The following is a 16,017-nucleotide window of genomic DNA, read 5'->3' as shown; positions in this document are numbered from 1 at the left end:
ATAAATATTATATAATGTAATATAATATAATATAATATAAATTCATATAGTATAATAAATATAATATAATATATTATAATATAATATAATATAATATATTATAATATAATATAATAAATATAATATAATGTAATATAATATAATATAATATAACATCATATAATATAATATAATATAATAATAATAATTTATAATATAACATCATATAATACAATATAATATAATAAAATATAATATAATATAATATAACATCATATAATATAATATAATATAATATAATATAATATAATATAATATAATATAATATAATATAATAAATATAATATATTTAACATAATAAAATATAATATAATATAATGTAATATAATATAATATAATATAACATAATATAATATAATAATAATAATAATTTATAATATAACATCATATAATATAATATAATATAATATAATGTAATATAATATAATATAACATCATATAATATACTATAATACAATATAATAAATATAATATAATGTAATATAATATAATATAATAAAATATAATATAATATAATATAACATCACATAATATAATAATAATAATTTATAATATAACATCATATAATATAATAAATATAATATAATATAACATCATGATATAATATAATATAATATAATATAATATAATATAATATAATATAATATAATATAATATAATATAATATATGCAGCTGGAAGGTCATCCACTGCGTAAAAAAAATGTGCTGGATAAGTTGTCGGTTCATTCCACTGTGGCGACCACAGAATAATTAAGGGACTAAGCCGACAAATAAGAAATAAGAAAAATCTGATAACATAGTTACGTGTTTAAAGTAACTAAGATATTAAATGGATGAAACGTAACAATCAGGGAGTCTCTAATGATGCTGGATGAACAAGGAGAAGACACAACCGCTGGTTAAGCAAAACAAAAAATATTTATTAAACAAAGAAAGTCAAATAATGAATTTAGGAAATGCTATTTAAATAATCAAATTAAATAAAGAAAACAGGAGTGTTGCTAAAACACAGAAATAAATATAACAAAACAATATAACTAAACCCCAATCCACAAAACTAACTGATCAAAGAAAAATGCAGAAACAAAACCGTAATCTTCAGCACGTCGCTTAACTAAACTTCATAACTACTCCAAAACATAATTACACATGTGGCAACGCCTCCTTTGACTAACAAATAGATATACTAAAGATGCTTAAATTCCTAGTTCTCGTAAAGTACATACTGTTAGCCATTAGCAAAACAAGATCTCATATAATTCAACTTCTCACTAGATAATAAACTGAGCTGTACACGTTTATCTGATAAATCACTTAATCGAGAGAAAACTATAACACAGCAATCAAACTATACAAACACAGATGAACAGGCCGACCGACACAATTGAGGAGTTGTGCTATGAGCCAAGCGCTCCTTAAGAACAGCAAGTCCACGTCATTTATACTGTGCGGACCAATTTTTTATAAAGTCAAATTATTCACACCTTATAAGTTGGGAAAATATGTCCTTTTCTGAGCTGAATCTGACTTAGAGAGAGATAGATGCAATCATTAAGAATATTAAATATGTATAAAAATATATTTGATAAATGTGAAGGTGCAATGTGAAGGTAACTATCAGGCACCTGTAGAGTTAATGTGTTCCAGTAAAATATATACAAATAAAATGGACCGGGTGCTTTGCCTGTGAGAGTCTGACGAAAAAAAAGTGCCCTTCTTAATCAAATCAGCAGGATGCCTTTCTGGATCTCTCCCTAAGGCCGTACTTATACTAGGTACAGTTGCCTCGAACTGGGCCAAAGCACGCTTGTCCCCCCTCCCATCTCCCTCGATGGCCCGCACGCACTTTACAATCGGGCCTCGGCACGCTTACGTCATCGCTGCTGCGCTGTTCAGTAAGCGCTCTCGCTCAGCACAGTGGAGGTTTCTCTAGTTATATCCTTTCAGTCGTTTGACATGCAGTGACATACAGTCAAATATTTCACTAAACAGTCCTTAGGGATGCGGGGACACGCAGTCAGATATTTCACTGAACAGATCCGCCACTTTTGGCGCTCATAAACAATCATGAAGCTCTCGTGCTGCAGGAATGAGGAGGTCTGCTGAAGGTGCAGCTGACGTGCAGTGAGGAGTTTGCATCTTTAATAAACTACGGCAGTTTGCGTTCACTGAACAGTAAGAATTATTAATAAATCCATATGAAACAGTCCCTTAAAAGTCACGTCTCGCTTTCAGTTTCGGGCTTTGGCGTGTTTTGCACTCACACACAAGTGTACCGCGCCGTAGCCCAAGTGATCCACGCCCAGGCACACTTCTTCCAACTGGGCCAGGGCCGGCCAAGTGAACCGTGCTTGAGCCCGATTCAGCGCACTCACACTTCTCAAACGATCCAGGAAACGGGCCTGGGCACGGTACGGATGGCATAGTGTGAGCAGGCCCTTACTTTGAAGACACTACTGACTACGCTCAAATGGACATCAGTAATCTGGTAATTTGCCTTAATAGACAATAATTTAATTAAGTTATGTTTACGTGAAGTGCTTTTTGAATGTTTCGTCACCAGGTTATCCAAGTTTCCTGCAAAGTTTAATGTAATTTTGAGTGTTTCATTTTAAAAATTTCGACTTTAACTGCAGTTCGTCAGTTTCACATTAATTCATTAACATTTCATTCATGTACCCGTGACAAACTGTAGTATTAGACACAAATAAGGAGTAAGTACTGGTGGAAGAATGTTGTATTAATGGAATTTGATGCCGCACACCCAATGGAAAGAAAAAACTTCTGCATTTCATGATGTGTGTCTCTGCGGTCCTTTACTGACAGCAGCGTTTGTGGATTTTGTCGCAAAAAAAATCTAGCGAGAAGTCCTACATGACAGTGTTTACATCAATAATGCCACTAATATCTGCATACTCCACATGTCTTAAGTCCATCTCTATTCAGTTCATTTATGACTTTACTCATATTAAAATAATCAAAAATGAATGTTTACATGGTGACTCTTAATCAGAGTGTTGTCTTAATCATATTAAACTATTGTTGTTGCCTATGTAAACATACTTAATGTTCGACTCAACTGCATCGTCAGGGCTCTGCGAACTTGAATCTGTGAAGCAGCATTTTTCTGTTTATACATACATCAAAAGCAAGTATGCTATGGCTCACACTTATTGTCAGTGGAAGATGATTTACGGCTAGTCGTGTCAGGAATCTGACCATGTTGTCCACACAGAAACAGGCTCAGTCATCACATTGAATCATGTTAGCTGCATATTTATGTTTCAATGTAATTCTTTTATGCACTTTAAAATGTAAATGATACATATAAATACATACAAGTAGAAACTGTGATTGTGAATCATACTAAATGTGTAATTGTATAATGATGATAATTTTGTTTGTTACAGTATTTAAAAAATCATTAAGATCATTACCATCACCCCAAAACAAATCAAGACAACCAACACTAACAAAAATTTATATTTCTGTAAAAAGATCAGCTGTTTCCTCCTCTTCCTAGCGTTCTCTTCCTCCAGTATTCTGGCTCTTTCATCTTCACATTCTCTCCTGACTCGTATCTCCGTCTCTTGTTTGACTCTCTCTAATGTAATCTGATGTTGTCTCTCTTTCTGCTCCTTCTCTTCTCTTCTCCTCTTCTCTTCTCGTCTCTCCTCCGCTTCTCTCCTCTTCTCCTCCTCCTCCATCATCTTCAGTGTGTAGCAGGAGTTCCTGTTCTCAGACACCAGTCTCTCTACTTTCTCCATCAGTTCAGTCACCTGCTGTCGTCTGTTTGCCGGATCTTTATTATTTATTCCACAGACTCCTCCTCGACATTGATTAATGAAGTCAGACAACTGACGGTTTCTCCTGATCAGAGCTCTTAACTGGCTGTTGTTTATACGGTCTGCATGAGTGAAGAGCACCAGAGTGAATCTGAGAGCTTCTGCACCAAAGATCTGCTCAAACAGACTCACGATCTTCATCTCCTGTTCAGTGAAGGTGCTTAAAGACAGAATGAAGAGAATGACGTGAGCTCCTCCTGCACATAACTGAAGAGCTGTCTTCAGCTCAGACCGTGAGTCAGCAGAGATGCCTGGAGTATCGGTGAGCGTCACTCTGCGGTTATTCACAGATCCAGTGTGTGTTTGACTGACTCTGGTCACTGGAGAAGAGCTTATTTTTGACTCACACAACCCTGGATCATCGAGGATGGTGTTTACTGTTGCGCTTTTCCCACTTCCAGTCTTACCAATCAACACGATATTAGGATTGTTAGAATTATCCTCATTCTTCATTTTCATTACCCTCAACATCTGCTTTCACTAAAAAGGAATAAAAAACAGCTGTTAAAATAACCAGTGCGTTGGTAGTAAAGCATTATAAAAGTAATTTGATTAGAGTAGTAAATTATTTTTCACTGTTACACATAGGGATGCTCATTTCGGTTAATCGGATATTAACGTTAATGGTGAGATTAATATTAAATTATTAATAATTAAAAAGTAAAACTGACGTGTGTTTTTTGTGTCTGACACATAAATATTGCATTTTAAAATACTAATTTAATTTAACATGCAAACATAATATTAACAGAACATGACAAAAGAGCATCTTCACGCACCTGCAGTGTTTTGAACGGCATAGAAAACCAGAATAAACTAAAGAAAATGAATAAAATAAATAGGCCTGCTCTAAAATATTTTGCAATTAAATAATTAATTTAATTTAATTAATAGACTGGTCATTTTCAAGAACCAGCAAAGGCTGTTTTTTCAATCATATGTTTTTGTCTTCTGTCAAATAAAAATAGCAGACTTCTTCAAATCGCTCGCTCCATGAAATATCTGCATTTATTTAATGCCCTGCTGTTATTATTATATTACAAAACCATTTTACATATTTAATAGAAATCATCATTTTAAAGATTATGGGCCCTATCATAAACCCAGCGCAATGTGGGGCAAGACGCGGCGAAATACTTGTTTGCTAGTTTCAGCTTGGCACAAGAGTCATTTTGAGGCGTTGCGCTACTCTCTTTGCACTCATATGTGCGCCCATAGGCATTCTGGTCCGAAAAGGAAGGCGTTCTGAGGTGCACTGCTGGTGCGTTGCTATTTTGAGAAACAATATGGGCTCTATTTTGAGCTATTATTGCTATTGCAATAATTAAGCTGTAAAATGAAAGCTAAAGCCTATTTGTTGTGTTTATGACGCAAATTCAGGAGGCGATCAGCATCAGCGCTGCATCAACTCGTCTGTTTCAAACAGCAATATTCTTTTTCCATTTTGCTTCTTTGGTAAATATTTCTGTAGGTTCGTGTGCTTACTCGTTACTGTCCTGCGGCCGCGAGTTAACAAATGTGCTGCAGTTGAACAAGGAGCCGATCACAGCAAACATGCTTTTACATTCCAAAATGTGAGGCGCACCACACTGCCTTTTATGTTGACAAGGAAAAAAGAAGCGCGGTGCTTTTTTTATACAACTATGAAACGACTGGGTATTGATTGTGCAAGAGAGTTGCTGTCAATGTTGTTATAATTGTAATATTTAATAATATTGTGATATTCAAGATTTGTAAAGTCATACAGCTCTGGATAACTTCAAACAGCACGCACTAGTCCCCGTACATCTTCAGTGTTTCCTCGAGGATTTTTTCCAGCTGTGGCGGTGGACCTTTTACACCAGGGGTCTCAAACTCAATTTACCTGGGGGCTGCAGGAGGCAAAGTCTGGGTGAGGCTGGGCCGCATAAGGGATTTTACAAAAAAAAAGTCCTCAAATGTCATTATTAACAGTTTTAATTATTTCTTCTGAACATGAAGTGTCCTGAACATTAATAAAACATTGAGTGAACATTATGAACAGTTCTTCTGAACATGGCATCTTTTGCCTACTTCTTGCTGCCAGAGACTTGACAGCGCTTCTTCTCACAAATCTGAACCACATTTGGCTTTAGAGCGGAAGCAGTTGAGACCCTCAGTATGGCTTGGGGGAACTCACTCAAAACTTCCATTCCCTCACCCACTGCAGAGTGGACGCGGGCGTACTGAAGAGCGGTGTTATCGTGCGCGTACTGATCAGCTGTGTTGTCGCGCGCGTACTGATCAGCTGTGTTGTCGCGCGCGTACTGATCAGCTGTGTTGTCGCGCGCGTACTGATCAGCTGTGTTGTCGCGCGCGTACTGATCAGCTGTGTTGTCGCGCGCGTACTGATCAGCTGTGTTGTCGCGCGCGTACTGATCAGCTGTGTTGTCGCGCGCGTACTGATCAGCTGTGTTGTCGCGCGCGTACTGATCAGCTGTGTTGTCGCGCGACTACTCAAGAGCGGTGTTGTCGCGCGACTACTGAAGGGCGGGACCGACGGTGTGCCGCGTCGCGGGGGCACTTTTGATCATTTTGGAAGGGCACTTTCTATCCAAGACTAAAAAGGGCATGTGCTCTGCACAGGTTGAGCCCTATGTGTGCACGTGCCTGCCCTCACCTAAAAAAAGGCGTATATATGTATAAATAAAACACCCCCACCCCACTCCAGTCACATCAGTCTGTACCAGTCTGTATCTACCTATAATATATATATATAAGATGCAGGCTGTAGCTAGGTAGGTGGCAGGCTGCAGATAGGTAGCTAAGTGGCAGGCAGGGGCGGGCACAGCTTACCTTGGTTCTGGCCGGCGCGAGTTCCCGCCCGTCACAGCGTCTAACAAAGGGGCGGGGTGCGTGGTGACATCACCGGCATCCCCGCCCCTTTGTTTACACGGCAAGCGGGGAATGCCAGTGACCGCTGTGTACGGATAGAATCAGCGGAGCGGGGAGCGCTCTCTCTCCGCTGATTCTGTCAGTGTACAGCGGTCGGCGCGGGCCACAAAATATTGCACTGAGGGCCGCAAATGGCCCGCGGGCCGCGAGTTTGAAACCCCTGATTTACACAAATCTAACTACCTATGGCGTTATTTCAATGACAAATGGAGAAATTGTCATGGAACAGAATCAAAGAGAGGTTTGTGCAGTTCAACTCAGTCTTTTAATAGTTAAATTCAACAAAGGCAGTCAGTCATTAATTCAGAGGAAATAAAAAGAACAGGATCTTTAAAAACAAAACTCAAAAGGGGCCACCCACGGCCGGGAGCGAGAGAGAGAGAGGGAGAGCCGATCGGTCCGTGTCCACCACTGCGATGCGGGAACTCCTGACCTCCGGGTGTTGATGGTCAGAGCAAAGCCAACAGGTGAGCAACAAGCTGCGGCAATCTTAACATACAACGAGGAACACGAGAGGGTGATTTACGAGGTGACTTCACGAGACGAGACAAATGATGAACAAACAACACGGAGAACAAACGCACAGAGTAACAATAATCTGACAACAGAGAGAGAAAATAGGGAGGTAGATATAGGAGTGTTAATAATGACAAAGCGTGAACAGGTGACTGCTGATCAGCGCTCGCGCTGATTGCAAGTGCTGACAGCTGGCAGGAGAACACAGAGGGGAAAAGGTTGCAAATCAACAAACCAGATTCATGACAGAAATGTCGTGAGCGCAGTTTTACAAGTCAAATCGCATTTACGTGCAATACTCTTTGCTTGCGCCGATTTCCACTGCTTGTGCGCTCTCAAATAAACGCTGCTGAAGTGTGATTTAGCGCGTTTATGTAGTGAGTATGTCTCCAACATTTATTAGATTTGCTAGGAATATTTAAGAATGTCTCCAATTAGACCTACAGAGCGGCAAACTCCAGCAAGACAAAGTCACTGTATGCAGAATTACAGACCTTTATCTATAAATAAAGTATAATTATGGAAACTGTGTTCATCTTAACTGAAAGCTACATCGTGTTTGCTGTCTTCACACATCACGCGCCAGTCAGTCAGCACTTCACCTCAAAGGGTTTAACAAATAACACAGCACTACTGAATGTTTTAAATGAAAAGCTGTAATTTAGCTGTGGAGGGATGGATTTAGGTGTGGCGCTTCACCATGGAAGAATGAATGTAGCGGAAACCATGCTCTTTAAAAGCTTTCTGTAGTTGTCTTGACAACACAAACTGCTGCTCTGGGTTGAGCCGTGTGCAAAGCAATTGCAGCTTTAAGTAAACCATTCTAAAGATGCCCCTCTTAACGCAAAAAAAGTGCATTTAATCGGCCCCTTATGGAGCCAAACTAAAAATATATAAAATAATATTTTTAATCGTTTAATTGATACCATTAATCGGTTACAAACGCACATGTTTGTTTAACAGTTAATCGATTATTTTGAGCTTCCCTAGTTAAGCAGTAATATATCTCATTACTAATAATATTTGTTGTAATATTATTACTAATTTATGAAAGCCCTTAGAGGTGATGCAGTATTATATTATTTATTCCTTGTTTTCTCATGATCTCAACATATCAAAAGTTGTTTTTTTGTGAGCATGACTCATGATTAATTTTCAATTGATCGCATTTGTGCTCATACTAATATGACTGTTTTGAACACCCTTGGTGTTGCATGAATTCGAACTCACTGCTGCTCTAGGCTTAACACTCATGCTGCCCCTTATCATACTCAATACAGTTACATGTGGAAGATTCTATTTTAAAGGCCGGAGTGTACATCTATATGTTTTTAGAGGCCCAGTCATACATTGGACATGTATAAATACCCTAATTATAACAATAATTATAATATTATTAATAATAACAGTTAAATAAATAAATAAATAAATGCAAAGAAAAAGGTACGATGTGATCACTAGAAAACAACTTTGTTGACATCATGAGATAAATGAGATAAGCTACATGGTTGAAATTAGTATTATAGATTTAGTCATGTCTGTGCGCTGTGTAATTGACCGTGTTTTGCTTCTGAAAAAAATTATAATAATTAGTAAAAGTTAGGAATGCTGCTAAGTAAATTATCTCCAATCCTTTGTTTATTATAATTAAATTTGTTCATGTGATATGTTTTAAAATATGTTTGAGCTCGTTATTGGACATTTAACCTCGCCACACACATGGAGTCTGTAATCTGTTGTCTAAACTTACTATAAATCCAATACTTAAAGAAACTGTCATACCAAAATGTACAAATAATTGACAACTAACGCTAAAGTCTAATAATGTACAATACAAATAATCTTATGTTCACATATTTCCTACTCTTTCAGTAGTGCATATCCCATAATGTGCACTGTATATGGATGCCATGACAACATAACACTCTGTCTGCTTTCTGGTGTCCTAAAACTGAATAAAGTTTGCATTTATTATTAAGAAGAAAAAGTTTGATCTTTTATATATATATAATTTTAATGTTTAAAACAGAAACTGTCATGTGATCAGATCCCTGTGTGGAGCACTGGCTGCTGTCAGACTCCTTGTACAAATAACATTGAATCATGTAATAAAGAATTATTAATTAAATATTATCTTACATATTTAACATATTTTAGTGAAAGAAATGTAAAAAAATAATTCATTATTTCAGAGACAGTTATAATGTAACTTATTTGGAAGTAACTTGACCCAATTTTCAATCAAATGAAAAGAGCTGCTCACCAGAGGTTCTGAAGATATGTTTCCGTTGATCAGCACTTTCACCTCCTGCAGACTACAAAACAGATGTGTTTAGATGGTGGGTGAGCGCTGATAAACTTGGTCCATCAGGGAAAAGGTAAATCATAAGCTGTGCTTGAATTATACCAAATCTGCATCTTGATATGTGTATCTGTACATGATGGTAATAAGCAAAACACTATTAAAAAAATGTGTCATTAGCAAATTTTGTTGGTTCTTCAAAAAAACTGAAACACAATGGAAAACACAAATGCTGCCGAAAACAAATTTCCTTTTGCATGTAGTATTTGATGCATTGAATCACACGACTCCATCAGCACGCAACGTTAACCAAAAGAGCAACCTTGTGAAGTTTTAAAAGGTTTTGCCCAAACGTCTAAACTTTATTGCGCACATCGAAATAATTGTTTTTTCCTGTCTTCTTCTAGCTGATTTGATCATTCTTTTTTTACAATAAAAGATAAACTTACCTAGAAACACAAAAACACTCGGAGTAAAATGTCCTCCGTATTCAGTAAAATGTCGGATTGTTTGTTCACTTTCGTTTCTGGATCACGTGACGCTGTCTTCAGAAAAGGGCGCAGTGACGACATCAACAACACCAGCGAATCAGCGACGCCCATTGATAGACGGTGATAAAAAATCTTTCTTTCTTTCTTTCTTTCTTTCTTTCTTTCTTTCTTTCTTTCTTTCTTTCTTTCTTTATTTTTTCTTTCTTTTCGTCTAAACGTTTGGCACGCTTTTAGTTCTCGATTTATACAAATATTTAGAACACTGATTATGTACATATCGAAGTGATGACATCGACTTCCTATATTTTTCACACCCTCGCTTACACACACACACACACACACAGTTTTTAATTATAAAAACACAATATGTGTATTGACTAATGAGGCTTATAGAAATTGTAATCTTTCTGGAGCTAGAACTCTGTCCAAAGTCATTAAACAAAGAAACATTATTATAAAAGGTAAAATTTAATTACTGGAGCTCTTTATTTAACACTCTAGAATGTTCTTTCTGTCTTGCAGCTAATAGAAAGTGGCCTGTCTAACTGCTGTGGGCCACCAGTTAGAGGAGCTGCTCTGTCCTTTACTAAAGGCTCATCAGTGGTTGAGTTTTTGACTTAAAGCACACAATCTGTCACTGTTAAGTGATTGTTGTCAGGTAGCTTTAGGTTCTTTTTATGCTTTTTATTTTGCATATAGACGAAGTTCCTTCTGCCTCAAGTAGCAAGCAGTGTAAGAATTTTCTGCACTTTTCCATATTTGAATATTACTCTTGGATCACAAAATCTTATATATATATATATATATATTTTCGGGGCGGGGGGGAAGGGGGGCATTGCCCCTCCAGAAATAATTTGTGCCCCCCCAGTTTACATTAAGGATTGTTCACTCAAAACTGAAAATTCTTTCTGTCATTAATTACTAACACTCCTGTCGTTGCAACCTTTAGAACACACATTTAAATATTAAAAAATATTTGACATAGCACATAAATTATAAAAATTGTGAGATTAAAGCTAGTCCTACAGTCCAGAGATCCGGTCCCCGCGTCAGGTCAGGTGCGCCCGTAAATAAAACGCGCACAGGCGATGGAGGCGCACTCAACTCACAAGGGAGAAAAGTGGGTGACATGATACGAGCAGCTTAATTCATTACATGTTATGGTTAACTAATTCTTTAAACACAACTCTCTTGAGTGCTAAAAGGAAGAAACGCAGAAGATATTTGCTGTTAAATTAATGTGAAAATGATTGGCAGTTGCGTCTCTGCTAAAATTTGTTATTCGGGAAGATGTAGCCTAATCAAATGTTTTAATAAAAACAGTTGGCAGTGTTTTCCCACAGTAGGCTACACTATAAATAATATTTTAATTTATTAATATTGTTATTAATATGATTCCAATTAAGCTAAAATTGACAAAACGCAGAACCCTTTGAATGTTTGCTTTCATTTTGACACGCTAAAAAGCGCACTTTTATAGTTGTGTAGAGAAACATCCCATTATGCAGCAGCAGTCAAGGTATAACACATAATAAATGCCTTATTTTGCGTTTAAAGATGATCGGCCTGCGAAGTCAAGTTTACAGTGTTATAAATGGAATAGGGCTTAAGTGGATTTACCGTGGATCAACCGAGAAATCTCCTACATGCTGCAAGTAGGCTGAATAATCTTTTAAAAATATGTAATTTAGGCTATACTGCTATTTGTTCTTGCAAAATTAAACAACATAAAAAATATTGTAAACCTATTTTAAGAGCTAAAATACAGTCAGCATATCGAGTTTGTTTTGACTTGTAGCTCATGGCCAGATAGAGATAGAAAATGACAGATAGGCCTAGTAACCATGGTTTATGATGGTTTACAAATGACAACCAGACAATATCACGAAAAAGACACAGTTATGATAGCAGATGAATCTTTATTTTTACATTTAAAATGATGAAAAAAGTTATAGGCCTATAGCCTGAGTTGCGTGTTATCCGTGCCAAACAAATTTTCACGGTAATAACTGTGAATTTTGGTATCTTTTTTAGGTATTTTTCTGGCTACACTAATGCCTTAAAATGTAACTAAGTAATTGTTTTCAATGACATTAAATTGTAAAATTTAGCTTTTCCCTAACACTGATGTTGGTTGGGTAATAGGCTACGTGAAGCGACTCGGTTAAGCTGATTTCACTATATTTATTTACCTGTTATACGAAAAGTCGAAAAGTCTGATCTTGGGTCAGCTTGCATGTGTGGGCATAATTTGACGTCTTTACCTAAAACTTTTAACATTCATAGGCCGGTTATTTGAAATAAAACGGAAATAAATAAGGGGAATAACATTTAAAGCACTCGTTTGGCACTAAAGCCATGATCTGTCTGCATTAATAAGCGGTATCGTTGCATTACCATCATTAATAAAATCAGTAATAGCGAAACTGTTATTATTACTATTAAAACGTATATTACTGCTTTAGGTCAGTAACAAAGTAAAGTAATAATAAATGTGAATAAATAGCCTAAATGAAAGGAACAAGAGAGACCAAAATCAGCCACCAGGTCTAGTGCCCCCCTATGGATTTAAAATGCCCCCTCAGTTCTGAGATTCTGGTGCCGGGCCTGCTTCTATCTGTTTTGTCTGCTTGGGTCACTGAGATTTCCTCTGGGTCAGGCTGCAGGTACGTGTCATCGTATAAGGCAGAAAAGGGTATCTTTTGTCCTCCAGCAAGTAACAATGTAGTGCCCAGTAATGATTCTATTTTATAATACAAATATAATAAAAATAAACATTGTGTTAAGCAACATTTGCTTTGTTTTTTTGTTTTTTGTTTTCGTTTTTTTTTCTACTATATTTGTGTTATACACTTGAATCATTACATCCTGAAAATCAGCCATTTAGCCTCAACATATAGTAATGAGGTGGGGTCATCACATATGAGCTGGTAAGTGGAAGCAGTAATGAGTTTAATAGTTAAAACACCAAAAGATTAAGGATAGAAAATTAAGTTGTACCTGCACATTTATACTACGGACAGATTTTATATTATCAGTGTCCTTTAGTGACTGATAGAGCTTTAAAACCGGCTGCAATTAATGCACACAAGCATTTGGAAACCCTGAAAAAAATATTATATTAAAAAATGTAGGTGTATGTGCACGAATGTATATATATGAAGGATGTCCTACATCCTAAATTATAGATAAATTTTCCTACTAGATTCAAACTCGCTCCGCTGTGAGCTCCATTGATCATTATTGACGCACTGTCCACTACACTATTGCCGTGCTCTGAATCATCTGTGCATAGATATGCAGTGATTTATGACCAAGTAACTGTACAAAAGTGTAAAAAACAGTTCAGTGCCAGGCGTACTGTACAGGTGGTAATACTGCCACTGTGCCACATTGTACAGTTGCCTAAAATGCCCTGACCCGAATACAAAGAGCTGCACTGAATGTTTTTTATGGTAAGCGCAGACCCGCGGTTTGTCACGTTTGATTTCAAAAAGGTTTGTTAAATACATTAACATTATAAATTTGGTTATGTATCTATTTGTTAGGTATCTGTGTGTCCACATCCATAAATATTCTCATCAAAAGAGCACGCAATACTCAGTAAACTCTCTGAAACAGACAAACTCTGGAACATAGCAACTTACTCTCTGAACATAACCTGCTCCGGAGTTGCTATGGCTACTTAACATACCCAGAAGTTACCTCCGATTTTGGACTTACTCCACCTACTTACTCTCAAACTTACCCGTGTATGTCACATAACCTGCTTTCTGGAACAGCCCCCAGGTAAGAAAATCTTTTTCAACAAAAACAAACTTATATTAAGGTTCTGACACAATTGCTGCAACCTCTTGGTGAATGTTCAGTGCACTGATTGATTTGATTTGTTGCTAATATTATCAGATACAGCTTTTATAAATGCACTGGTTCTATATGCTATGCAATACACAAATTCTGTCAGATTTTGTCTAAAATATGACTATTTCTATATTCTACAAAATAAAGTTTGTGTATGCACAGAATAAAAATGCCTGAACATTTTTTCCATGACATGGATGAAGCACCTGTTCAGAACTTAAAACTGCTGTTAATGTTAAATCGATTTGTTAAACATATTTTACGTATAATTTTGTTATCAGTGGAACATGTAAAAAATGCATTGTGTATGTATTTCATTCTAAATTATATATTTGACATTTTATGAATGAGTAATTTTGATGAATAAATATGAGTAGATTGTGTTGTATTTGCTTAAATCAAAAAGCACATTCCACTAATATTATTAAAAACATTACCTATCATAAAAAAAGTAGTTTTCACATGTATGATTCCAGTGGTTTTTGCTCAAATAAGCAAGTCTAGTGTTACCACTTTTTTAAAAGTAAGTAGCACATAAGATTTTTTTAACAGTGTAAAATTCATGGATAACAACAATATCTATTAGTATTAACATTAATTTTAATATGGGCAACTTTTTGGCGACTCACAGCTTTTTATTGGTGTCACCTGTAAAATGTGCTATCATACAGTAGGTCAGTAATGAAAGATGATGTCACTTACATTAGATTGTGTGTTTTCTTGCACAGTTAATATTGGACTCATGAAGAAAATTAATTGTTTGCATTGGTCAAAACTGATTAATGTAAGCTAAAGTGGCAACCAATGAAGGATTCCACTTGGTCTTAAAACCTTTTCTGAATGGTTAGTTTCACAATTTGTGATGGCATGCATAGCAGTCAAAATAGGGCGAATTAGTTCATGTTTGGCACAAAATCTGGAGCTTTGTTGAAAAGTAATTGTTATTTACATGTCATACTTTAAATATGCAAATATCTCAGTACACACAGATAATAAAAAGAGTCAGATGTTTGGAAAACAAAATTCAGATTACCTCACACCATTATAAAATCAGCCTGAAAGTTTCACAGATTGGAGATCCACTAAATCCATCCAGTCGACATCTTATTTCATAGGAGCAGTGGTTGTATTGCAGTGTACGTCATTACTTAGCTTTTTAATTTCAGGGTTTTCATTAAATTTCAGGTTGAATCATAACGTTCCGCACTCCCAACCAGTTGGAGGCGGAAATACACTATTTTGTAGTTTGTCTAACGCCAATAAAAACTCAAGAAGAAGAAGAATCGCACTGTGAATTAAGTGGTTACGGGTGGCAACTGGCAAAACATGGGCGTATTTAGGCTGAGCAGCGTGTTTATTTGAGAAACACAACAGTTCCTACAGTACATAGCCTGTTGATTATCGTATCGTATTACTCTGAAACATGAGCAGTGAAAACCCTCTGTACATGTGGTATTTATTACCTAATTTGTTACCTGTTTCCTTATTGCGGTGGAGGCAGTATCGAGGTTAACCATTCTTTTCCGGAGCGGCGCGGATTTGCAGTAAATAATCTCAATCATGGCCTCCCCGGGCGCCACACCAGCGGCTGAAGGTAACATCTGCATTTAATAGTCATTTAGGAGTCTATAATTTGTGTAATTAAGCACACTATTCCTCTATTTTATTTGGACTTTTGATACTGTTTCACTTTCGATTTTAACGAACTACATAAAGTAATGTTTATTTACTCAAATAGCTTTAAGATTTCTCTTTTGTCTGTGTTTCTGTTTATATTTCCACGTTTGTTAGATTAATTTGGTATTATTCGTTGTTCTGTTAAATATAGAGGATATAATGCAACAAGCTGCGAAGTAGGGCTGCACTATTGGGAGAAAAAATCTTATTTAGATTTATCTGATCAAAATCGCGATTTAAATTGTGATTTACTATAATTTGATAAAGAAGCTGAGGTTCCAGGGCTGGACTGGGGCAAAAAATCGGCCCTGGCATTTTGGGCCAGAGCGGCTCACTAAATTCAATCAAAATGCTATCTATCTATGCACGTCC

General features: G+C 36.3%; 1 protein-coding gene across 2 annotated transcripts; it reads right to left on the bottom strand.

The window, feature by feature from the left end:
• Nucleotides 1-3,136: 3,136 nt before the first annotated feature.
• Nucleotides 3,137-10,143, bottom strand: LOC147845376 (GTPase IMAP family member 5-like). 2 transcript variants are annotated; one of them, XM_087243831.1, is made up of 3 exons: nucleotides 10,066-10,143; nucleotides 9,578-9,629; nucleotides 3,137-4,365 (listed from the first exon to the last, which is right to left on the bottom strand). In XM_087243831.1, the coding sequence occupies exon 3, from the start codon at nucleotides 4,354-4,356 to the stop codon at nucleotides 3,454-3,456; it is 903 nt and encodes a 300-aa protein (XP_087099957.1). In that variant the 5' UTR covers nucleotides 4,357-4,365; nucleotides 9,578-9,629; nucleotides 10,066-10,143; the 3' UTR covers nucleotides 3,137-3,453. The 2 variants fall into 2 exon arrangements, with proteins under 2 accessions (XP_087099957.1, XP_087099958.1); XM_087243832.1 differs by lacking the exon at nucleotides 10,066-10,143 and having other exon boundaries at nucleotides 9,578-9,716.
• Between the last annotated feature and the right edge of the window lie 5,874 nt (nucleotides 10,144-16,017).

Source organism: Danio rerio, chromosome 3 (assembly GCF_052040795.2).
Source record: "Danio rerio strain M-AB ecotype USA chromosome 3, GRCz13ab, whole genome shotgun sequence".
Lineage (NCBI taxonomy): Eukaryota > Metazoa > Chordata > Actinopteri > Cypriniformes > Danionidae > Danio > Danio rerio.
Note: the sequence above shows the minus strand (reverse complement) of the source record. Positions and strands in the feature narration are given on the sequence as shown.